Raw genomic sequence first — 26,126 nt, 5'->3', positions numbered from 1 at the left:
TTCTAGCTTTTTGAATTTCCTGACTTTTTAAGTCCTTGTGGAGGTGTAACATTGTCCTATTTCATTCATTATCTTTATATTCATCTATCAAACCTCCTCACACTTTGCAGGTTTTTGCTGTACAATATGTCGGATAGCTTCATTTAATCTCCTAATCATTTTGACCAAGAGAGAGAGAATGATCATTTTGTGAGCTTTCAACAACTCCATCATTCCATACTTTCCATATTGGTACCAATGTAGTATCTGGGTTTTTTAGTACCAGTAACTCACTTTGAGGATGTTTTACTACAGAAGCCTAAATAAACTGCTAATGAGTGATAATATGACCCACTAATAAAAGCACTTGTACTTGCCTCTTTGCCAAATATTTCAATCTGCGTGTCTGTGGTGACATTCCCTGACCGCAAACCTGACAAGATTGAGGGCTCTAAAAAAACTGGCTCTTCTGCAATTACATCTTACTGCCAAAAAGGCCGCTGGAAATAATGTATCTCAAATTTTACGGATTATGACTTTAAATCAAGATATATTTGATCAAAGAACAACAATAAGTTTCATACGTTTTGCTATTGACACATATCTTGATTACTTAAGTTTGCTGAATACAGTAAATAGCAGGGGCTCTTGCTTTAAAGTAACCATTGACTCCGATGTGAGTGGCAACAGTGCAACAAACACTGAGCTTTTGCCCCTGCCTACCTGCACACAGCTTAACCCCTTCATTGGATGTACTTGGTTTGATCTGTGGAAAGCCACTCTCAAAGGACACATAAAAATAGATATATAAGGTGAAGAAGTCATCACCCGTAGCACTGCAGTATTTTAGAATGAATAGATGGCTTTAAACCCATGCTATGTCACTGTATTGATTTTAGAGGTAGAAAGTAATGTGGGACGTGTGTTAGAGGAAGTCAGGTGTGAAAATCCATCAGGACTTATTTTCGCAGTATGGTTTTCTCCTGCTCGGTTGTAGTGCTTCCCTGCTGGGGCTGTTCTTTTAGAATTGAATAACATGAGTGAGAGCGCTTTAAGTCTAATCTATATGTCTTTGTTTTCCTTCCGTCTCCACCTGTTCTACACCGCCTGACCTTACCTCCTCCCATCTTACAGAGAGCGTATGAAGCTGCCCTTCATGACCGACCAGTGCGAGCAGATGCTGAAAATCTGTAATGAATTTGTCAGACTGCAGGTTTCCTATGACGAGTACCTGTGCATGAAGGTCCTGTTACTGCTCAGTACAGGTAATGAAACACACTTCTCATTGAAAAATAACAGTTGTGTTTTTCAAATTTGCAGTTATTCTGGGATTAAGACACCTATGTATATTACACTGTAACATACCACAAACCCCATACCAGTGTAACATACCTGTTACACTGGTATGGGGTTAGTGGAATGGGAGTCACGCTTTGCCACACCCCACTCCAGTATGGGGACAGACTTCACCTTATATGCAAATTTCTACTCATAGTTCAGCAGTATTGATGAGATAGGACAAGTGAATACGTTTCACATTTCTGTTTCTCGTAGTGGCTACTGCAGGCATATTGCTGTGCCTCAGTGCCTCATGGATCCAGTTTATCATTAAAAAAAATGTGTCTGCACTTTGGTCGAGTAGACAACAAAGCAAACAATAGCTTGTTTCCCGTTGCATAATCAAAAGATTTTGATCTGCACATGTACACAAGGCCACACATTAGCTTTATGAGTATTGCAGTAAAACAATACAAAAGCTTTAAAGTGTCTTCAACTGTATTTTCTTCTCGAAGTCACTTACATTTTAAGGTATAATCCTTATGGTTTCAGTCCTGGTTGATTTGGCAACTCCTGAGATAGCAATAATTGATCATATCCAACTAATATGTATTTTAAAATGTTATTTTTTTTACATTCAGGGTCCTTTCATAAGAACCTTAACACTCAAACTGTTTTTTTCTGTGAAAGCCTGTTCATCTTGTACAGTCACTGTCTCAGTTGAAAAGATCTTCAAGGGTGCACACTTAATCTTTGTAGACAGCCTATTTTTTTTCTCCCCATTAACTGGCTGAATAAGCTGCCTTGTCTTAACCACATGTTTACTTCAGAAGTGTATCTGAATATAATAAAAGGCACAGTGAGCTACTTTATGTTTATTTTGTCAGAGCTTTAAATACAACTGTGCGTGTTTGGCTGACTAAGTAATCGTCACAATCGCAATTGCCTAAATAAGTGTGCCTCATTAAAAACCTTTTTCCCCATTTTGATCAGTTTTGTTGAGTGGAAATTGGATTCAGAAGAAATTTACTCTCATATTCTAAATTTATTCCTCATGCATTTTGATTCGTTGACATTGATTTGCTTGAGTTGTTTTAAAATGTACAAATTAGTGATGGTTAGATGGTATTGGAGTTGGGACTCTATCTAACGTCAGGAAAAAGGACAAATGTTCAGCAGCCCTCACTTGTTTTTCTTTCTGAAGAGATAAAGTAATAGTTACAAACAACAATGGGCTGCCAGTCCAGCTATGTAATTGACACCCTTAAGATCTCTAGGAAACTTCTACAGCATGATAAAAGTATTAAATGGGTAGTTCAATTAAACTTTTTCACAATTAGATAAATTACTCTTTGCAGAGGAGGAGAGCATTCCGTCCGCCTCACTCCCGGTGAATGGCAGGGAATAGGATGCACTTTCGAGACCATTTTACTCATTGTGCAGAGGAAATTACATTTCCATACTGAGTCTTGCTCGCATTTTCATACCTGAGACCCATTTCCATGTGTACCCCTCAGGGACGGAAATATTATCGGGTCAAGACAACTGGTTTAAGCTGTTTTAATCATTTCTCATTCACATGGATGAAGATTAAAGTCACAATGTGGCAAAATTTCGATTACTGCTAAACATAATTAAGCCCAGAAGGCAGACTTCACTTTGAGCAGAGTTTGTATCTGTACCACACAATTTAAATAAGCGTTCATAGTAACTATTTTCTACTAACACTTTAAGCCCTGTTAAAATAATACACTCAGTTATTTTCAAACTAAATTCTCCAGAGTAGAGAGCATGAAAGGCAATCTGTTTTTGCTCTTACTCGCTAAGCCAAACCTGAACATGCATAATGAAGAGGCCAGGGAGCTTGTACTGCGGTATCTCCCATTTATCTGATTATGTAAATTGGACATCATTTCACCTTGGCCCCGCCCTCTGTGGCTTTGCATGATCTCTAGGCCAGTTTACTGTGCCATTGCCTGGGCCCAGTGCCAGGCACCAGACTGACAAGAAGTGTGTGGTGATAACGGTATAACTTGTACATGCAGAGGTTATGATTTTTATGAGTTTTTTTGAATGAGATTTTTATCTCATTAAGGCCACAACATTTAGGGAACACACTACACAGTAGCTTTTGATGTTAACTTTAGTTTTGCATATTTTCCACTGCCTACAGCATTCTGGTTAGGAGGTGCGTGCATGCATCTGTGTGTGTTTAGTCAGCCTCTCCTAAGGGTCCTTTTTAGGGTCCCACACAGTAAGATTTAATGAAGTATTGATGTACTGTGCGGTTTGTTGTTTTAGAGAACAGGACAGAGAAAAGACTAAGACAAATAGTAACATTACGGATGGATTTTCAGTTTGAGACCGATGTTTAAATGTACCTTTCCAGCTGTTCATATCACCAGCTGTTTTCTCAGAGACTCAGTGAATTTATAGACATGAGAATTTTGGGGTACTTCTGTGTCAGCTGCCAGTCTAATATAAAAGTATATAAAATGTCCTTTAAACTAGTTTAGTTATTTTATTTGTTACTGGTGATCCACTGTTATGAGGGATTTTTTTTTCTTCCCATTGCCAGACAACTTTCACACTGATGTGTCTCTCAATGCCTGTGATTGTTTTGATTTTTGTGTGTGTGCAGTACCTAAAGATGGCCTGAAGAGCCAGGCGGTGTTTGACGAGATCAGGATGACGTACATTAAAGAGCTGGGAAAAGCCATCGTCAAGAGAGAGGAGAACGCTAGTCAGAACTGGCAGCGTTTCTACCAGCTAACTAAGCTACTGGACTCCATGCAGGAGGTTAGAAAAACACACAGACACAGACACACACACACACACACACACACACACACACACACGCACACGCACACGCACACGCACACGCACACGCACACGCACACACACACACACAGAAAGATATATACTGCATGCTTTTTTTTCTAAGTTTGGCTACATATTATGGATTGGAAAGCAGATGTGTCTATACTATTTCCCAAGTGAACCATGGCTTCCTTTTTACATCTTTTATTTCAACCACAGATTATCTCCTCAGCTAAAGTTAAAGAATTAACTGGTAAAGCCTCTTTACTGCAGAAGAACTCCGTACAGACCCAAGCTAATTTCAGGTTAATCCTGTTTTTATATATATGTCTAATAGACTCTCACTAATCTGTCTGTGTCTTTGCCCTCCTTGATGTCTCCTCCAGATGGTCGAAGGTCTTCTCCAGATCTGTTTCTACACCTTTGTGAATAAAACCCTCAGTGTGGAATTCCCAGAGATGCTGGCAGAGATCATCACAAACCAGATACCAAAATTCAAAGACGGGAGCGTCAAGCCTCTGCTGTTTCATCAGAAATGACTGCCTTAAACTGTGAAGCAATGCCTTAAATCCTGCCCTGTCCGGTTACCTCTCTGGGGCCCCAAGCTTTTGCCCCGAGCCCTAAGCCTTTGCTTATCTGCCTCCCCCATCACTCAGATTCAATTCCTCAGTTTTCCCAGTCCCCCTCTAGGAATTCTGCCACACCCCTCCAAGCCTCAGCCATTCAGCCTTATCTCGGAGCACAATACCTGTGGCCTCACGCCTCTTAACCCGTTCCCAGGTTGGGCCAAACTACAGTAGGACAACCAACCACGAACCTGTAGAAATAGTCCTCTAAGGAAATTAAGTTAGCTCTGAATGTCTCATTGGCAGGATGCATTTTTGGCAATCAAAAAAAAAAATGGTTAGCCTCCTCAGCCTCCTCATCCCCTCCTCCGTCCAAGGGGCCTGTCCTCAGGTTTCTAATGCTGTTTCTTCTGGTGGCCACTTGCTGCTTACTCTCTCCTGCGTCCAACGTTTTATTGCTGTTTTTACTGACAAGCCAACACCTTGAAACACCTTTTCCACCCTCAAAATGACACCTATTATATTGTCCAAGTTCCCTCCAAGTTTAAGAAGACTTTTTCTCTGCTCACCTGCCCAGCTTGTTTCTGTTTGCCCTTCACTGCTCCACTGCAAAGATCATGTAGTCGGTGTTCACTTATTGTGGTTTCCAGAGGACTCTTAGAGATGGAGGGGATAAACAAAAACACAGAGAATTTACTCTTGACATGAGAGGATCTTTATTTTCTTCTGGATCCAAGGACATTGAGGATAAACTGCTCTCAGCTGTGAATCAGTTAATATTTCTGAAATGATATAAATCACATTTATATACCTGACCAATGGAAGAAGAAGAAAAAAAAAAAGAAAGAGGAATATTCATTTATTTCATGCCGACATTCACTCAACAAGATGTTTACACAGGATGTATCTGCGAAGGGGAAAACAGTGCCTTTTAGCTTTTAAAGCTCTTCATAGCCATCCTCTCGGAACAATGTTTTTTTTTTTTGCTTAATAATCTCACCTGTTCTGTTTTCATTTTCCAAGCTGGCAATTGCTTTTTTTCTTCCCAAGCAGCCATTTTTGGTGTTTTCGATGTGGGCAGCTCTCTCTGTCCTAATTCCCAGACATGTATGTAAGACAGCCTATGGTACAGATTAGAAATGTATAAATACTAAAATCTTAATTTTTAGATCTTTAAGAATGCGAATCAGGGAAAAAAGACAATGAAAGTATATATTTTTCCCATATTAAATATATTTGATAAAATACACTATCTTCAAATAAGTGTAACATTGTTACACAAAGCTGCAAACCACACTGGGCCTAAATTGACACCACTGGAATTAAACAAGGCACATCCGATGTTTTGTAATATTTAGGTGCAGACTGACTTAAAAATTAAGTTTCAGATCTTCAAATTATCAGTGTGTTGTTATTTGGAATCAAATTTGTATTCAAATATTTACAATTTATCATGATGCAGTCGAACAGGTGGGACCTGGATATGCATTACATTTAAAATAAACATCCAAGGCATCTCTGTTAATAAATAGTCATAATGATTCAAGCAAACCAGGACTGTAGCCGTCCTTTCATTGCCAGCTGCATTCATGCTTAAGGTCTAGTAAAGTATATTGTTTCATACAACTTTAACATGACACCATAAATAACACAGTAAGTACTAGACATTTTTCAATTTTGAATTGAACAGACGTGATACTCCTGATTGGTAAACAGAAAGCGTATTATTTGCGATAAAAGTATTGTGTTTCACTCAAAATACTATTTTACGTTAGATAAACAGAATCAGCTTCATCTCAAATCGTTTAAACAAACAGAACGTGGGACTATTATGAAGTTTTTGAAATCACCATGGCTGAAAAGGTAATTAAATATATATAGATATATATATTTGTTTTGTATATGAGATGTAAAAATAGAGACATCCATAATCGATGGAACCTCTGTTCTCAGCGCAGGATTTCACCTCTAAAGTTGAAATATTTTTTGAAGAAGATGCAGTTTTGTCCAAATAATTTATTAATCAAAGCTCAGGCTATGAGTGAGTATATAACTTGGATGTGTTCGACTAGTGCCAAATGTAATATCACAATTTTATATGGAGATGTGTAAGAGGGATTATTCAGTTGGGATTTAGTTGGGTTTACTGGATGCACAGTGCTGTGATAAAGCCCGACATAAGGCTGTTTCGCCAGGCCCCTTCAGCTATCTCTGCTATCAACTTGCAAGGGCACCATTGCTACATCCGGGGCTAAGCGCCGCCCAAGACACTTCTGATAGGTTTAAAGAAATACAAACAAGCCAGAGCATTTTTTTTCCCTATCCCAGAATTGTTAACTTGTGTAGTAAGACCATATCCAGCGCTGACCTGACTTGGCCTGGCAATGCAAGATGCGTTGGGATTCAAGATGATGTGGTTTTTGTAACTTTGCGTGATGGTTCAGGAGAAAGATGTTCATTGTCACACCTACACCAGCTTAAACTACTGATTGTTATCTAAATAAGATACTTTTTTTGGAGATGCACAAAATGTTGTATTTTTTGAAATTGCAAATTAAGCAAAAATATCTGCTGCTCTCAAACAGGTGGTGGTCAGCATTTGGTACATTTGTAGTGTGAAAACATGTCGTACCAGCTTATGTAATAGCCAAAGCAAAATACATTAACAGTGCAGTTGTACAGTGGCTTCAACTGGAAGCGCATACACAATGCTCCCCCCCTCAAAGTTCTGTTTTCCTCAGTGTTTCTTGTGACTGCCAGGCGCCGCTGCCTAAAATGTGAGCCATACAGATTTTCAGCCGTTAACTCTGAATGGTACTCCCCCCCTTTGCAGTGTATAACTCTGATTGGCAGTTAACAACCAGGTAGCAGGTTGCCATAGAGACCGGTCATTTGTATGTTACTTACAGGTAACAGCACAGCAGACTCTGGACATACAAGCCCATATTCAGTAAAAGCCATCATGTTTTTAATGAACCATTCTGCCAAAGGACGGTCACTTACAGCAGGGTTGCTTTATGTACAGTGCAGGCTTATAGCTTCACTCACTAACTTAGTCTTGCGGGGCTTGATGCCGCTCACATTAGTGTTGATTATTCTGGGGAAGGTTTGACTAAACTGTCTATTTGTTTGAGTGATTTTTGCATACAGTATTACAGTTGTTTCCAGGTGGTGGTGCTTCAGAAATCAGCTTTAACGTGTAGATGTAACCATATCCCTGCTAATTTCTGAATGGCCATAGGTGTATATAGCAGCACTGACATATCCAGTGCAATGTAAACAGTGTCTATTATTACAAAATATTTTTACATGGACATAACCTCTATACTCCTATACATTTTTCTCTTTTACCTTTCAACTACTTGTAAAGGCCTTGCAAAAGGGAGACAGAGAGCCATAGAAATACAATTTCTAATCAGGAAATAGATAAAACCATAACAAATATAAATGCTTTTGGAGATTGATCTATTGTAAAAATAAAAAGACAATATTTTCTGTGATTTTGAATACATGAGTTTGATCCTCTTTGATATGAATAATTTAACCCGATCCTTTTTGTACATTGAACGAGTCAAGAAAGTAAATATTTTTCTGTTTGTTGGTTTGTGTTTGATAAAGGTAGACTTGTTGAATACATTAGGAAGTGTTAAACATGTTTGTCTTGTGAAGTAAATGTAAATTCTACGAGTCAATGGGAAAGTCTATATGAATGCTCACTGTGTTTTAAAGTTATATGGAAACGAGGGAGAGGGAGGAGTGGAAGGTGAGAAGACTGGAGGAGGTTTTTGCGTTATATAAGAGTGACCAAAGCAGAGGAGAGAAAAAAAGATTCAATAAACAAAAAGAAGTATTCAAGCAGTTACACTTTAAGTAGCAATTATTATCCAACTTGTAGTACTTCTTATTTTATTTGAAAGGTATCTTTTGTAGAGGTCCAGGCTTTGGATCCCATGTATATTGATGTGAGGATTTACTGGTCACTTTAAAATAGAAAACAAAAGAAAAGAAAAGTTGAATCTCGGCGTAAAAGTAAATCTACCAGAGCCTGACGGAATTGCACTACCCTCAAACTGGTTGATAAAGTCTATTTTGTATAAAATACATGCAAATATTATCTTTAAAGATTAAGGGCAGATCATGTTTCACTGGTACATATGGCTATGGCTTTCATTGAAGTCTGTTTTGTTCGTATTTCAGTTATGTAGATGTAATCCAATGTAAAAACAAAAAATATAAAATGTTTGTTTAAAAAAAAAAACAAGTTTGTTTTACTTCTGTATTACACCTCTCCTGTAGTCAGTGTCGATATTTTCACCTATTTGATTAAATGTTGAATTAAGTTATCCGTGTTGTTCTTTGGTATTGGATTTGGCATCGTGTTGGTAACAACCTGGATGATACTTTTTCATCACCGGTTAGAAAGTGGAGATTTGGAAGGACTGATTTCTCTTTAGTTCAAATATCTTACACAATAAAGTTTCCTGTTTCTCAATGCTAAGCTTCAGTGGTTTTGTTTTTCTCAAGGTCATAGAATAGGATGTAATAAAAAAAAGTCATAGGATAGTATGTCATAAAAAAATCATACAATAAAAATATGTCTGGAAATTTGTATCTGAAAAAGTATTGTTTGGAAATGGAAAATGTGTAGGAACCCTGAAGTATAGTATGTCCAGAAAAGTGAAAATTAAGTTTATTTATTATAGTATGTTGAAAAAAAATAAAGTTACAATATAGTTAGTAAAAAAGTGAAAAAAGTCATAGTAAAGCGTGTTGAATAAAGTGAAAAATTAAGTTATAATAGTATGTTTTAAAAAAATAAAGTTATAATATAGTAAGTAAAAAAGTCATAGTAAAGCGTGTTGAATAAAGTGAAAAATTAAGTAATAATAGTATGTTTTAAAAAAATAAGGTTATAATATAGTAAGTAAAAAAAGGGGGGAAAAGTCATAGTATAGCATGTCGGAAAAAGTGAAAATAAAGTCATAGTATAGTATTTCCAAAAAAGTAATAAAAAATAAAGTCCCAGTATCGTATGTATGGTATGTTGAAAAGTGAAAATATGTTGAAAAAAGTGATAATAAAGGTATATCAAAAAAATTAAAAGTATGTCAAAAAAAGAAAGTCATAGTATAGTATGTAGAAAAAAGTCATAGTTTAGCATGCTGAAAAAGGTGGAAAAAGTTGAAGTATAGCATGTTGAAAAAAGTGAAGAAGTTGCAGTATTTTTATATTGAAAAAAAATGATATTTTAGTATGAGGAAAAAGTAAAAAAAATAAAGTCATATTATAGTATGTAAAAATGTGAAAAAAATCCTAGTATTGTATGAAAAGTCATAGTATAGTATGTTGAAATAAGTAAAATATAAAGTCATAGGATAGTATGTCGAAAAAGTGAAAAGTCATAGTATTTTTATGTTGAAAAAAGTCCTAGTATAATCTGTAAAAAATGTAAAAAAAAAACCCATAGTATGTTGAAAATAAAGTCATTAATATAGTACCTCAAAAAAAGTTAAACAAAAAATCGCAGTATAGTCAGTTGAAAAAAAGTAAAACGTAAAATGTACTATCTCGAAAAAAGTCTTGGTATAATATCTTTAAAAAAGTGAAAAAAAGTAATGGTATATAAGTATAATATGTCAAAAAAAAAGTCAAAACAAAGTCAGATAGTATGTTGGCAAAAGCATGTAGAAAAAAGTCATAGCAATAGTACATTAACATACAAAAGAAGCACTGCAACATGTTATAATACAGCCATAATATTCAGGCACTGAAAGAAACAGACCCCAGCTGCAGCTGTTCAACATTTATCTTTAATTTTGCACAATCTTGTCAATTCACCAAAACATCTGAAAGAATATTTAAGGCTGTAGATAGACTTAAATGATACAGAGATCTGGCCAACAGAGAGAGATGGAATCAAGGAATTAAGTTAGTATGCTAAAAATACAAAATATAAAATTTCATACTTAAAAAAAAAAAGATACCTTATCAAATGCTGCGTGTTTATTTACAATGTCAATAAAACACCTCAAAATGAATACAGTTAAAGAAACTCTCATAAATAAGAAGTTCAGATATGAACAAAGTAGTCTCATTTCACATTTAAGATTTTCCTATTAAAATGCTAAAATGCTCTTTCAATATTCTGTCCTAGCAGAAAAAAACATTTGTTCACTGAAAAGTTCACCAAGTGGTTCAAGGAAAAAGTTCAGCTTTGACTCTTGGAATTAGGACATTCATTGGAAATCATTCACTGGAGCCCCACGGTGACCAGCTGGCATATACATATCTGATCGCCTCTTTAATTAATGATTTCGCTTTTCTTGAAAATGTCTGAGATCCTCTGAAAACCACATCTACATTTTATTTACTTGCCCCTTGGTTTAAACTCCTGTTCCACATGTTAATGTGCGTGCTCAGGTAATGACACTAGCATCGTCTTTGTGATTCTCCACAACAACAGAAAAATGACATACACGCTGCATATTTTGACTTCAGTTGTTTGCCAACTCCGTGCTGTTGAAGAGGAGAGCATCAAAGGTAAAGCAACTGATTTAATCACCATGAAGGTTAAACTAGGAGAGAAGGATTCAGGCTTAAAATAAATACATATCATCAATCATACGTATTTCTGACAATAAACAAGATAACATGGATGGTTTGGAACACGGGTGCTCTTTGAAAATACAACACCCTGAAATGGTGCTAACCTTACTCAACACTATACATGATACTGGATCCAATTATTTCCAACAATCATCAATAATGAGGAAACGCAGCGAGGCCTCACAGCTGGGTGTTTTTTTAACCAGGAGGAGTTAGTTGTTACTCCTACTTTGCAATGCAATCGGCTGATCTGCCTGTGGAGATTGTTTGAAATTTTTCACATTTTTCGTGAGGGCTCTGCAGGGAGATGCATTATAAATGAGGATAAACCCAACGCTGACCTTCTGTCAAACTGAGACAACCTGATCCTGTGGCGATCTGCCCTAGGGCTCCGGCTCCTGAAACTGGAGCCAGGTTTGGTCTCGTCCTGGGGAATTACCTGGACCAAGTACTCACAAACACATTTACAGCCGCACAAGCAAAACCCAATCGTTTAAACTGGCTTTAAACACTCCGGTCCCCCAATGGGATCACTAATCATTCAAACTGCACACAGTGAGGAGGTGAACTAGCAAGTCCAAGGTTAACCCTCCTGTTATCCTTGGGGTTAATTTGACCCAATTCAATGCTTAACATCTCTAAATACATGGAGACATCATTGTTTGCTTCATATTCAATAATGACTTTTCCTAATTTAATGAGGACAACTGGGAAAACCTAAAGTTGGCGTGTATATATTTTTTCAGTGTCCTGTATCTGATGCAATAGTGTTCCTTCTGGTCAATTTGATGATTTGAATGATTTAATTATTACTATTATTAATATCGGTTTTACAATTCAAATATTTAGAAATACTTACTTTAAAACACAAAAACAAATATCCCTCGATCCAAGTTTAGATCAATCGGTAAGATATTTTATTTTCCTGTATATTTCCGAAGTCCCATGATACCGTAGGTCATCTGGATGATAAGAACAAGTACACATACAGAACCTGAATTTAAAACTTAAGTAACAACTTTGATTCTGATAATTTTCTGGATGTTAATAAATTGCTGGGATCAAATTGACCCCAAGGATAAATGATGTAAGTAAAATTTGAGGGGCCGCTTGCTTTTTACAGTATCTTGTTCCCTGTCATCATCTTCACAGGAATATCATTTTATTTCTGGCTGATAGAGGAGATTCTGAAGCAATGGCAGTGCAGTTCAAAGTAATAATGCATGGGTTGAAAAACCTTAGAGCTCAGAAATATCATTTATACCCCTCATTACCCCCCTTTTTTGTTTCTCTCTCACGCACATTCCAGGTTCATTACCACATCATCTTCACCAGGACTTGGGAATTCATCCACACTAATCCAATAACAGCCGGAACCACAGTAGGACTCGTCTTTTTTTTCTTCTTTTTTCCAGTGCAATTCATGGGTTTCCCCTTCAGTCCTGCATCAAATCCATTCCATATGGTTCTGCTTGGTCCAGTTCAATTCCCAGTCTAGTCAAGACAAGAGAGGCCTCCTCAACAATGGTCGCGTCCAGTATAGAATATGATCTAATAGAGTCTGGTCCAGTCTTGTACAGTCGAATCTAGGTCTCTACAGTCGAGTTTGGTCAACTCCACTCCACTATCATCCAGTTCAAGTCTTTTGGTCGGCCCTGGACTATAAAAACTCCACATAGTTTTCTGGTATCAATCCTGTTCGGCCGTCTAGAGTCCCTTCCAGCCAACCGGGCTCCCTGGAGGCATGAACTGGAGAGAGAGAAAGAAACATTGATTTTCTTTAAACATCTCATGATTGATGGGAAAACACCGATAAATATGTGGCACATGTGGACGAACACATGTACACAAGCCCATCTGCAGATAGTGTGAGAGAGAAATAGTGTTTAGAGACAGTCGCCAATAACTGAGAACAGGGTAGTCAACACATTCCCATGTTACTTTATATCTAAGTGTTTCATAACTAAATGCAGGATTTTGAGTGGACATATCTGGCAGCATTATCACACAGCAATAGCTGCTAATAAGTGAGCATGAAATAAGTGCCTGGATGTGAGATGTCAACTCCAGAAAGAGGTGTTCAACTATTTTGATCAACTGCAGATGAGTACTGAAATAATTTTTTGGTAAAAGGTGCAAAACTTTTTGGAGTCTTGTTTCTGACCACTTGACAAATGTAAGTCCAACTTCTTTTAGCTCTGTTTTGGTCTCCACCACTGCCCGTGGGAAATCTCTAGCTCTCTTGTCTGTCTGCCTGTGCTGGGAAGGTACAACATACTGTCTTTTATGTCGACTGGCTGTGCGCAAATAGCAATAAACAAGTTGAAGCTGAAGCTGTGTTTTCTTATAAAAAAATCTGTCTAAAAAGCTGATTTAGATTTTAGGGTATACATGTCCAGCTCTCTGGACTAATATTGAAGGGCTTGACATGTATGAACTACAATAACACCAAAATTTCGAGGAAGTGTGTATTGCTGTGGCATGCAGTATACTGTATTTTTTTATACACTAAACAAGAAAACCTCTGGCAAAACATGGCTCGAACACAGGAGGTTGAAAGGACCCGCAGTGCATAAGAAAATTGTGTGTGCACATCATTTTGTCCTTCCAGGGAGTCTAACTCACAAATGATGGAGACCACCACATGCTACCACAAGTTACACCAAAGAAATTAAATGTAAACTTAATATGCGACAGTGCAGAGGGTTTAAATCTTTCTTTTCTTAATTGATCACCCGGATTTAAAGATTAAAAAAACAACATTATGAATCAAAAACGAGGTCTGTATAACAGCTAAGAGAAACATGAATATATTGCATTGTCACAGTATTCTAATGACTGCTAAAAAGGCATTATGATAATAGTCATAAGCTTCGAGGGAATAGCCGTCCTCGGCTAGCCATAAGCAGACTGGGGTGTAGAGATGCTGCTGTGGGGATTATGAAGTCCCATTTTGACAGTGCTCTGCATTATATAACCCTCAGTAGTCTTAACACACCTAACTCTATTTAGGATCTGTGTCAACTGGCATGACCAAAAAAGTGAATCCCTACCATTGTGTGTGTCTGCTTCCCTGAACATTTTCACTGCATGACTTTATTAAGTACCATGATAACTATTAAGTTCTATTGTTATTCTGCCTGATAACAAGTGAAGCCGCCTAAGTCCTGCCTAAGTACTTTTATTATCCCTAAATGTGCGCAATCTGGTCTTCATTAGGAGAGTTGCGCCAAAAAAAAACTATGAGGAGGTAAATGTGATTCATAGTTTTGGGCTTGAGGTAGGAGAGGCTGAAATTAGGCTGAAGAAGACACTGAGCCTTTCTGTATTGAGATTCCTATGCAGTAAAAGGAAGGACGCCTTTGAATTTTCAGTACCTTCATGAAACCTTTATGCATGAAGGGTTCTTTGATTTATACTCTTGCAAATGACTGACATATCTGAAAGATATTAAGTGCTTGGCTGCATGCAAAAGCAATGCACTGCACATAACTGCATCTGTTATATTCCGGTCTGCTTGCCAGCCTCTGATATTCTCTGGAGATGTGGGAAATAAGAGCAAGTGCACATACACACTAAATTTACAGCCTGGTGTTGCACAGAAATACTTTCAGTAACGGAAAATGTATATCACAGACTATGGATCAGGCTTCCAGTAAATAACTGCAAGGTAACAACTAAAAAAAACGTTATGCAACACTAGTGCACCTTCCTCTTTCCTCCAACATGACAACCACACTAAAGGAAAAACTTTATGGAAGAAATAATGGAGAACTTTTCCGTTTCATTCTAAAAATTGTAGTCAAGGAAAAATAGTATTCCAGTGCTAATATTTTTGGCAAAATCCCAATATTTTTCAATCCCAATAACGAGCTCTAACACAGCTAAATGAAGTCCATTGCACTTCAAAGGCAAACTTTTTCTTTTTGATGACAATTGTTTTGTTTTTTCTAAACATCAACCCACATTCTCATCTTTTTCCTTTCTACTGTTAAGACTGACTCACCATTATCAAAGAGGGTCCCAGCGATGAAGGACAGCTCCGAGTTATGCTCTGCCTTGCAAGCGTACAGCGCTCGAGCCTTCCTGCCTGCAATACTTTAGACAATTAAAGAGTGAGAGTGAGACAGTAGGCTCTGGGCTGGTGAAGGAGAAAAAAAACAGATAGCTTTCAGTTTGAAACACTTCAAACCCCACACATGATACAAAACAGTTTTTAAGTACCACGTGCCTTTGTTATAATGATGGGATGATGAATGATATTTTCTAGCATGAGTCAAACTTTACGGGAGTGATGTTTTTTTTCACTGTTGTTGTTGCACAGTGTTCGCAACATTTTATTGGGCACATAATGGTCATATATTTCAAATTTAAGACGACTGTAATTCTTACACGTTACACAATATAGCCTCCAAATTCCCTCCTTTCATTAGAAAGGACAGAGGTCATAATCCACTATATGATGGTTCCTTTAAGCTTGTGTCTTACTTACTCAAGGACACTGCAGAAAGGACATTTGCAGCAATAGGCCTTTGGGTTAAAGAGCTCTTTCTTGAATTACCTTGCTGTCCTTCGTGAATTCAAAGTAAACCGGCAACAGTCGGAGCATCTGGTATGATGTATTTAAAAGAGCTACTTAAAACTTCCATAAGAATTTAGATATGTTGTTTCCAGTGGCCTCTTTGGTGGTAAAATTTGCTCTTTGGTAATCTCTATTGAAACACATTCACCTCTCTACTTCTAGTCTGTCCCCTATATGTTACCCTTTTAAATTTCAGCTAGTATTTATTTGTACAAATCATTTATTGAATACTACTTGACGAGTGGTTGAACATTTTGCATGTGATTATACAACTTATATACATCTTGTGCACACAGGCAAGTGCACCTTTGCTCCACTGGGATTAGTGACAAGCTGCAATTAAATCATTACACATAATGTGGATCAACCTGACAGGTGAGGAGTCACTGGAGGTGGAGGACGTCGGCTGAGGACTTGATGGGGCTGAGAACATCGGCCAGGAGGGTGAGCGTGGTGAAGTGGGACTGGGAGACATTGCACTGATGGACACATACGCACAAAAGTGGTATTTATAGCATGGGCAGTATGACATTGATAAAATACTGTAAAGTATCAGCTGTGATCAGTGTGACATTCTCAAATAAAGACACATTTTTCTTACCTGGTTGGTATGCTGCCACGACTCTTTGGGTTCAGCCTGGAAACAAAAGATGAAATAAAAACCAAGATGAAGTCATCCACGTGAATGAATGAGCCATAAAGTACTAAATGTTTTTCAATAAACAAAGGAACATTATTTCAACTAACCTGATATTTATTTAGATATTATGTCACAAGAGAGATTACGTTACAGAGGGTTTTTTTTTCTTTCTCACTGTCCCCTTAATGAAGTCTTGCATTAGCTTTCCAGCCAACAAGGAACAAATTATCACGTTCACAGAGAAGACCTCCCAGCTTGGCAAAAAAAGTTAAAATAAAATTCAAATTTAGCTGTAAGGAGAAACTGATTCCTTAATAGCTCTCAATGGGTGATGTGAGTTGCTTAATGTGCTCCAGCTCCGACTACAAGAACAACCTCAAATGAAGGCTAATTACCATGATGAAGAAAAACAGTACATTCTGGTGAGCTCGCAGAGTCCAACCAACCGTGGATACACTTGGTCCAAACATCATTTTAGTACCTGCTCAATATCAAATTGACAGGACTAACATGGTTACAGACAAAATTAATATTTAAATTTGTTTCTTCTATCGAGTGTAATCACAGACGAGTTAGGTTAGGAAAGAGTATTTATCTACAAGAATTGAATCTAATTTCCAAATTGTCAGACGATGTGACAAGAGTTTCTCCCTCAGAAATGACACACGGGCCACTGTCCGTCACCGCCATTTAAGCTTGATTCTGCCGCCCATCAATGCCAAAGCACAGGTAGGCTATAGGCTACCTACACATGCGGATATGTGTGTGTTGTTTATGTGGCCACCGCACCTGTGTTTGTATGTTAACAAGAATAGAATGTTATTGCTGCTGATCATATCCAAACACTTTAATACTGATGCTGTCTGTGTAGGTCTATGTGACCACGGTGCTATGGGATGCTGTTTATGTTTTGTGACTGTAACATTATCTCTAATAGGCCTGTGTAGCATATGGCTTGTCTGAATAAACTTGAGTGCAATGAGTCAAGTATAGTTGTAATGGCCTGTAGTACTCGTTTTAGGACATAAGTATGATTGGTCTGACTGACTATAGACCCACCCATTTTTCTCAGGGCACACCCACATTTTGATTTCTGCCTACGCTACTAGTATCCATGTTGTGCATGTGGCAAATGCAATAAACGGCTTTGCATTTTATCAGCACCTTTAAGTTACATGCAATAAATGGCTTTGCATTTTATCAACACCTTTCATTTGCATGCCTAAAAGTTGCCATTTTATCAGCACTTTTAATTTACATGCAATAAACAACATTGCATTTTATAAGCACTTTTATTTTTCATGCAATAACCGGCCTTGGTTATTGCATTTTATTAGTCTCCTCTTTTCAGTCAGCTTCTAAGTGTTTTGCATTGTCCGCTGAGACACATCTTTTACAGTCTCCTTGCATTTTTAATCATATTGTTCAATTGATTGCTTTTTTATGTTAGCTCTCTATTTCTGCTTATTCAGAATCCATGGTGCAGCTCAAGGTAACGTATAATTTTCTGTGGGGGGTATCATGCTCTACCCTTGGCTTCACTACCCCTTTAACATAATCAATTATATTATTTGTCATGCATTTTGAAATAAATTCTTACTTTCACATTCTAAAACTGGAATCATTAAGTCTTCCTGATTGAAATGGCTTTTAGTTAACATACTTGTTTTAGGACATATTAAGTATGACTGGTCTGACAGACCATAGGACCACCCATTTTTATCAGGGACAACCCACACCTTTATTTCTGCCTACGCTACTGGTGTCCATGTTGTGTATGTGGCAAATGTACCTGCTCCCATCTGTGCACTCATGGGTGTGGTGTTTTTAAGTTGAGGAGGGGTCAGGCGCATTGTCGGCACATTGCTATCTTGTGGCAGGAGAAAATGATTGTGCCATTGACTAAGAAACACCTGGTCCAGTCAATAGTGTAGTATTTTCCTTCTATTTAAAGGGTGCATTATTCAGATAGGAAGATTAGCGATGCACAGACTGCAGTCATATCTGTGGTTAATCAACATATATTTGACAAGTTGGTCATAAAAACTCTGAAACTTCCGGAATTCTGAATAATAGCAGATGGGTGAAAGTCAAATGGGGTTGTTGATGGAACAGAGGACTGTGAAACGGACGAGGGTCCGCCACTTCGCACTCAAACTGAACTGTTTAATCTAGAGATTACTGCTGGCTTCTCTCATTTCATTAATCTGCTGTTTAAATAACAATGCGCCAGCTGAAAGCACACCTGGTATTTTAAGGGAATGGGAGATGACAGTCTGATTGGTTTCATTCATGTTATGCCCAAAACACACCCTGGACTAATACAATCCCTTTGACCCTTGTGCCATACTTTGCATCCAGAACATGGAGTGTCTAATTAGCATTAGTGGAGCCCTAAATGCACTCGCACCATGCACTTTAGACCACATAGATCGTCTATATAGTGCCATAAAGAGTTAAGCATTAATCGACCTTTTTCCACTTTCTTTACACACAGAATTGACATATTACTAATGTCTGTGCAGGCAGACCATCGCTCATTTACGTAACTATCAGACACAGGGCAGCATTAGCAACTATTTGGAGTCAGGCCACCTGGTGAATGCAGGTCAAATAGTCACTCCTCTCTTTGCTCTGGTTTAATCTCCACCAACTACTGAGAAAATCACCTGTCTCTCCAGCAGAGTAATATTCCACTATGTTCACCAGCTAGTTGCTGGACTGTCTGTCTGCTGTTTGGGGCTGTGCCAAAACAGTAATGCTGCAGGCTGGGAAACCAAAACAACAAGCTGAAGGAGAACTGCAAAGTATGGTGAGGTTAGATAGGTTTGTCACTATAAGTGCCTCCTTTACATAGGTATTTCATCCATCGTTTATTTAAAAATATTGACTGGAGCCACTTCAATAAACATTATTTGAAAAAAATGACTATGCAGCAAAGGCATAATATTAGAATAATATCCTGGTTGAGTTAGGGCTCTAGTCCTTTTTTTCTCTTATCTACCACTTTACCACATCTATCTATCTACCACATAATATCAACTCATTCACAGCAGGGCACTTTCTTAGTATAGACTTCCCCTCTTTTGATGATGTGAAATGTGGTTGCCATAGTGACACTGCCATCGCTTAAGGCTAGATTTGGGAGATCATGGTCTGTCTTTATTTTTTTAACAAAAGCATTTTCCACTTCAACAACCATCATTAATACTGTGACTTGTGACTGACGTGATAACACAAAGAGAAGTGATAAATGTACATGCTGAAAGGAGTCGATCAGCTGATGCCAACAATGCACTCCAGCAGATAATGTTGGCTATAACTCTGCAATGGTATCTCATGTCACCAAGTGACAAATATAAACAGAATGATGGATCACAGATGAATTTGGAGGTGTAAAGTTCATTCTTGACCTTGGAAATAGAGCTGGCTGTTGTTTAAAATATTACCATTACCAATGCAGTACTTCATCTGTTGTTCTCTACTTCAGTGGATACTCGTCATGTGAATGGAAGCACAGTGCTCGACTTCACCACACCAAATGCACAAATCACAAGAAAGCTTGCTGTAACTGGCTGCAAGTAAAACCATAATAGTAATTTTTGATCTAGATGTGGGTACAGAAACGATCGAATGCAGGTATTGTTTTACTGTCAGTATAGTGTCAATATACTACTTGGTATTGGGTTATTTTGGTTGATACCTTTAATGGTACCCAGCCCTAATTAGAAACAGCAGTTGTCAAAACTTTTTTCACCACCTGGTCCACTTAGGGCGCACTCACACTGTCCATACGTACCGTCCCTTAGTACTTTTCACGGCTACAGTCTAGTTTGTTTGACCAGTGTGAGTGCAACCGTACCGCGCCTAGTTCGGACATAGAAAAAAGAAGGACGGACCATGCGCAGACATTTAAAACAATGGTGGCAAAATGTTCACATTGGTTTGATGCGAAGGTGGAGTATTTACTGCAGATTTGGTCAGAAAAAACACAAAGCCAAAGACATTACCATGTTTTCTGCGCTGCTTTCCATTATATGGCCAAAACACTGCGCGCTTTTGTAAACAAAGCGACGCATCGCGATGACGTCAATCGTTGTGTTTGACGCGTGACGTGTTACGGCGTGATGATGTGTAGGCAGGCAAGAAGCATTCGCTCCGAGGCCCAGGTAGTGTGAATACAAACGGGACTGGGCTGCGGGGGAAGAGGGGGGGGGGGGGGGGGGGGGGTGGCAACTACCCTAAAGCACGGGGCACGGTATGGATGGACAGTGTGAGTGCGCCCTTAGTGCCTGTTTTGGAGCTTTACAATGTATTACATGGATGATGGTTGTTTGTGCTGATAGCAGTTTATATATCGCCTTTGTAAAATGAATCATTTGGTTTGAAATTCTCAACCATTTGAATGTTTTTCGGCAAGTGTTAAGCAGATGGAGCTGAGACTGATGGATTGGAAACAGAACTGGAATGAAATCCTTTGAATTCTGTGATGCACTGTGAAACTGACCTGTTGTTTTTTTTTGGTTTTTGCTCTTGACAAATTAAAATACTGGTACATGAGCTGTGGTATAAATAACAGGATGGTACACTGTTTACTACAAAAATAAGCCTGAATAAAAAAGCTGAATTAATTAAAAATATCAAGACATTTTACCAATGTACCAATTTAGATTCTAGGTCTTAATTGTTTTTCACCATAATTGCAGTCCTGGATTGGTTTACTTTCTTTATTTTAATGGAATATTACTTTGTATTTTAGACCTCCAACTTAAAGAAAACCCCAGTAAAAAGCTCTGCTTGTGTTCCTTATTTGTCTATCAAACTTATCAAACTGTCAGTTTGAGTGACTGTCTCAACGATCCACCTTCTCTCTCCATTTGTCACTCAATGCTTGTCTGTCAATGCACTCTCTCTCATCTGCTTCCTCTGTTTCAATTTCTTTCTATGCCATCTATCTCCCTCTAACCCATTCTTCTTCTCTCCTTCCCTCCAGCATGGCTTTAAGAAAAAACAGGAGGGATGGTGTCCAGCTGACAATCAAGATATTTTGAGTGAATATATAAATAAAGAGTATTTTCTTGACTGAATTTTCTCAGATAAGACTTGCATATTTGCCGCCATTGTGCACAAAAAAATGATAAATGATATGAGCTACAAAGTGAATCATCTTGTGTCAGGTGAGTTTAGTCTCCCCATCAGAATCATAGCACATTTGACAGTTGATTGAATTGAACCACTATCGTATCTCTCCAACAATCAGGCCATCATTCCACTGTGCTCCCACATACTCGACGCAAAACAACACTTCTACATCAAAAATATATATATCTCAATTAAAATCAAATGCAAAGACACATGGGAAAGAAAGCTGCCAACAATGACAGCATGAGTGTACAATGTATAGACAATTTATGTAAGCAACATTTTTACAGCTTTGATATTAAAAACAATCATCTCAAACTGAATTGAAACGATGTGTTTACCACCAATATCAATTTCTGTATTAATTGCTGACATAAAAAAGTATTAAATGCTGCTGCACTGCAACAACAGCATGCAAGTCTTGTCCTAAATACAAGTCCAGTGTTCTGTCGATCGATTTTTAGTGACAAATGTCCTTTTAAGTGGACAAATACAGTTTAGGTGACTGACATGTATGACCTTCACATATCAAGTTTGGACTCCTAAATAAACACAAGGGTGCAAAGTGCTCTGAGAAATATTTCAATAATGAGCATCATAAAATTAAGTTTCTACGGTTGTCACAGAGGCATGCAACATGAACTCAATGTGCCTGTGAATATTCTCATTTGTCCAGGTCATCTTTATCCCCAAAGCAATTTCAGTCAAAAGCAGTTGGACCTGGTTAATTGTCTAGGAAGACGTTTCACCTTTCATCCAAGAGGCTGAAGAGACATGAATTGATGAAGCCTCTTGGATGAGAGGTGACACGTCTTCCTAGACAAATAACCAAGTCCAGTTGCTTTTGACTGAAATTGCTTTGGGGATGAACTCAATGTGATCACAATGAGAGCAAGATGCTCATTACAGTAAAACAGAGGACAAGTAAGAAGTTAGACAAGTGAATAAACTGCACTGCTTCTTTCCTCAGTGAGTACTTACATCTAAATGAATGACGACATGAATATAATGGTGCTGTGATGCTATTATGAAACACTATCTCACCTATATACTGTACAGCTGAACATTTTCAATTATCAAAATAACTTTAGATTATAAGAGAAATATAATTTTCATTTATCAATTAATTAAAGTCCTTTCATTGTTGCTGATCAATGAATGCAACTCATCACCAGAAGATTATTCACATTTAAGTCTTTCAGCCTTTCTAGTACTGGTAATCTTTTAATGGGTAAACTGAAGTAAAGTGTTGAGTTTCAAGGACAGCGGCCTAGCTTTTATTTAGAAAACCCAGAAAAGTGAAGAAACTGGAATCAATAGTTTGATGAAACTGGCATTTCTGTTGAAAATAGAAATTCAAGTTGTAACATGTTGCCACACTCGTGTCTGTGTAGCTTGAGATGATGGTCTGATAACATAACTGATAAATATATATATACAGCGCTGCAGATGGGAGGGCAAGCTGCTGAAGAAGGCAGAGAACAGAAAATGCCAGAGAGAGAAAGTCTATCCAGAACTTTCTCTGATCATAATTCCTCTAGCAAAATCAAAAATATCCAGTTATCAGGGTTGCACCTTTTCAAAACTTGAATCCCTCATAAACAGCTACCAGTGCCCTGTTTAATATCTGAAGATCTAAGAGAGCAGGAAAAAAAGTATAAAATGTAACAGGAAAGACAGAGATGAAAATATTCAGAAGCAGCTCATCAACAGCAGAAGCAGAGCAATGTAGCCTGGTGACTGGTACTGCATATGAAGTATATATACAGTATGTGTGAGTGTGAGTCACCCATGTCATTCATACCCATTCACGTGTGTGTTTTTTTCAGTAGGGCTAACAGCTCTCTTTTACTTGTTTACTGTTACCTCTCTCCATCCAGTGCTTGCTCCTCACTTCCCTTTGGCTTTTTTTTTTTTGCTTTTCTCTCAAATGCCAAACAGACAGAAGGAATAGATCAAAATGTATTACTTTCCCCAAGGGAAAGAAGCAAGACAGAAAGAGACGTTTGCCATTTACGCTTTCATCTCAGTGAAAGGGTCCCAGGTCAAATCCACAGAGTGAGACTACTGCTCCCTCGTCATACATCATTGGCTTTTTTTTTTAAGTAGTTTTTCTTTTTTTACCCCTGCTAACAAGAATCAGGGGGATGTGATTTAACTCTAAAGAGATATTTTGAAAGCGGTGTGAGTTCTCCGGGAATTTCCCACCCCCAAACAAACTACCTCTCTTGCTTTTAACCTCTAACTTCTTTTGTTTTTTGGTTGTTGTTTTTATTTCTGTTTTGCTTTGTTTAGTTTTGTTTTGTTTTAGTTGTTCTTGTTTTTGCTATATAAATTTGATATATTATTATTACCTTAAAAAAGAGCATGATGAGTACTGACTCAAGGTGCCAAAACTGAGAGAAACATCTTCCTCAGGGGAATGTGGGGCCTTTGAGGGCCCAGTCGTTAACTTCTGACCTTTGTACCTTTCTCTCATCTGAGATGAGAGTACAGAGAGTGGATTTTCTGTGAAGAGAGAGTGTGTTTCTGGGTGATTGAGAAAATATGTTCTGGGCTGGGATCCAAGTCAAGAACCCCAAACAGACTGTGTTTGCTGATAAAAGCATTTTAAAGTGTAGGTCCGGCGAAAATGGACCCCATGGTGTGCACTCATGGGTGTGTCGGTCTTAAAATGAGGTGGGGTCAGGCGCATTGATGGCACTTTACTAATGTGAGGCAGTAGAAAGTGATTGACCAACAAATACCTGGTCCAGTCAAGAATGTAGTATTTTACTGCTATTTAAAGGGTGCATTATTCAGATAGGAAGATTAGTGATGCACAGACAGCAGTCATATCTGTGGTTAATCAACACATATTTGACCAGTTGGCTCATAAAAACTCTGAAACTTTCTGAATTCTGAATAATAGCAGATGGAATGGTGGAACAGAGGGCTGTGAGACGAGGGTCCGCCATTTCGCACACAAGCTGAACTGTTTAATCTGGAGATTACCACAGGCTTCTCTCATTTCATTAATCTGCTGTTTAAATAGCAGTCTCGTGGCTTATTTGATGTAATTTCATGCCGAAAAAGACCATGGCCATTTTGGCCGGACATACACTTCAAGCTATAAATGAGCTTTAATAAATCACATCTTGGAATCTTGCTTTAGTGGAGTAATGGCAACCTGAGCAGAAAATTAAGTCATACTTCCTCTGTGTGTATCGTTGTGATACACGGTGTGGCTATGTGTGCATGTTAGGTCACGTAGGTCGTGTGTGTATTTCACGTAGTGGGGTGTGAGTCATGTGGCAGCAATCACAGCCCACTTTTTTCAGTATTTCGAGGAGAGAAACTTTAAGCTTCTGAAGAGGCCTAGAACTACTGGTCCTTAAGTTTGCAAAAAAAACAGGGAAGGCTCCATCTGAAAGAAGTGTGCATCGTTTCGCTATGGTTTCTGGGTTGAATGACATGTTTTCTCGAAAACAGTGTGCAACAGGCTTTGAGGCACATTTTCTCTCGTTTGGTGGTGAGAGGTGCTACCCAATCAGCAGCAATATAAATCCTACCGTATTAAAAAGACTTGAATAACATAACAGGGTGTTCAACACACCACTGTTTCCATTTAAATTAACATTCTGATAGGTTTTGTCGGGGCTAAACACACCCTAGGTTTTGTTGCAGGGTTTTCAATGGATACTCCAGTAATTTAGTATTTGCACTTCCACTACAGTGCTTTGGGAGATTCGCAGGATACGAATTTAAAAGAGAAAAGTCCAAAATGAAGCAAGGCTGCGATATTCTGACTTTTAGTTCCAAGTATGAGTGAGTGGTAACACCAATGTCATTTAAATTTCACAACCCTCGTTTCTCCGAGTTCAAGAGATAGCTTTGATGACATCACTCATTTCCACTGCTGAACAAAATAATTGTGTGTGTATGTGTGTGTGTGTGTGTGTGTGTGTGTGTGTGTGTGTGTGTGTGTGTGTGTGTGTGTGTGTGTGTGTATAGGTGCATGCGTGTCTTCAAAGCACATGAATAATAATCCAATAATCTGTAACGAGCAGGTCTGGATCGCCTCCTAACCTGTGAGTAAATTCAGATCAGATAAGAGCTTCCCGAAGCCCTAAATCCATCTTCTCCATATACAGTAGATTTAAAGGTAAATAAGAGGTAATAACATAATCTGTAGCAATTAAACCACATATCATCTAAATCAATAAAATGCTAAATGATCCTGTTAATAATCCTGATTAAGTTTAATTACACGGCTATTGTGCACCAACAAAATATGTGTTGGAGTGATTCTCTTCACATTTTCAATTTGTGTGACCTTACAAATTCTATTAGGATTGCCATTCTTATTGAGAACATTTTGCTGAGCAGCCTAGCTACAGAAGCTATTCACGACTTTTTAAAATTATAAAGCTGAAATGACGTTTTTAAAGCAGGTGTCTAAAACTGATCCAGTAAAGGGCCACTGTGGCTGCAGGTTTTCGTTTCCAACCAAGCAAGAACACACCTGACTGGA

General features: G+C 38.1%; 2 protein-coding genes across 3 annotated transcripts in view; one reads left to right on the top strand and one right to left on the bottom strand.

Annotated features, from left to right (window-relative positions):
- The window catches only part of LOC310956556 (glucocorticoid receptor-like), a 62,032-nt gene extending 53,046 nt beyond the window's left edge, over positions 1–8,986 (top strand). The window contains exons 8-10 of the mRNA XM_083926829.1: positions 1,114–1,244; positions 3,899–4,056; positions 4,464–8,986. Of these exons, the coding sequence (XP_083782955.1) occupies positions 1,114–1,244; positions 3,899–4,056; positions 4,464–4,616 (442 nt within the window). The 3' untranslated portion in view covers positions 4,617–8,986. The remainder of the gene's footprint in view (positions 1–1,113; positions 1,245–3,898; positions 4,057–4,463) is intronic.
- Positions 8,987–10,499: 1,513 nt separating this feature from the next.
- Positions 10,500–26,126, bottom strand: part of LOC310956191 (rho GTPase-activating protein 26-like) — an 86,418-nt gene continuing 70,791 nt past the window's right edge. For both annotated transcript variants that reach the window (XM_083926343.1, XM_083926344.1), the window contains exons 21-24: positions 16,433–16,468; positions 16,200–16,310; positions 15,256–15,347; positions 10,500–12,998 (exon numbers count right to left, since the gene is read on the bottom strand). In XM_083926343.1, coding sequence (XP_083782469.1) covers positions 12,910–12,998; positions 15,256–15,347; positions 16,200–16,310; positions 16,433–16,468 — 328 coding nt within the window. In that variant the 3' untranslated portion in view covers positions 10,500–12,909. The remainder of the gene's footprint in view (positions 12,999–15,255; positions 15,348–16,199; positions 16,311–16,432; positions 16,469–26,126) is intronic.

The sequence above is a fragment of the Echiichthys vipera genome (genome assembly GCF_963691815.1).
Source record: "Echiichthys vipera genome assembly, chromosome: 14".
Taxonomy (NCBI): Eukaryota; Metazoa; Chordata; class Actinopteri; order Perciformes; family Trachinidae; genus Echiichthys; species Echiichthys vipera.
This window is presented reverse-complemented; position numbering and strand designations above follow the sequence as displayed.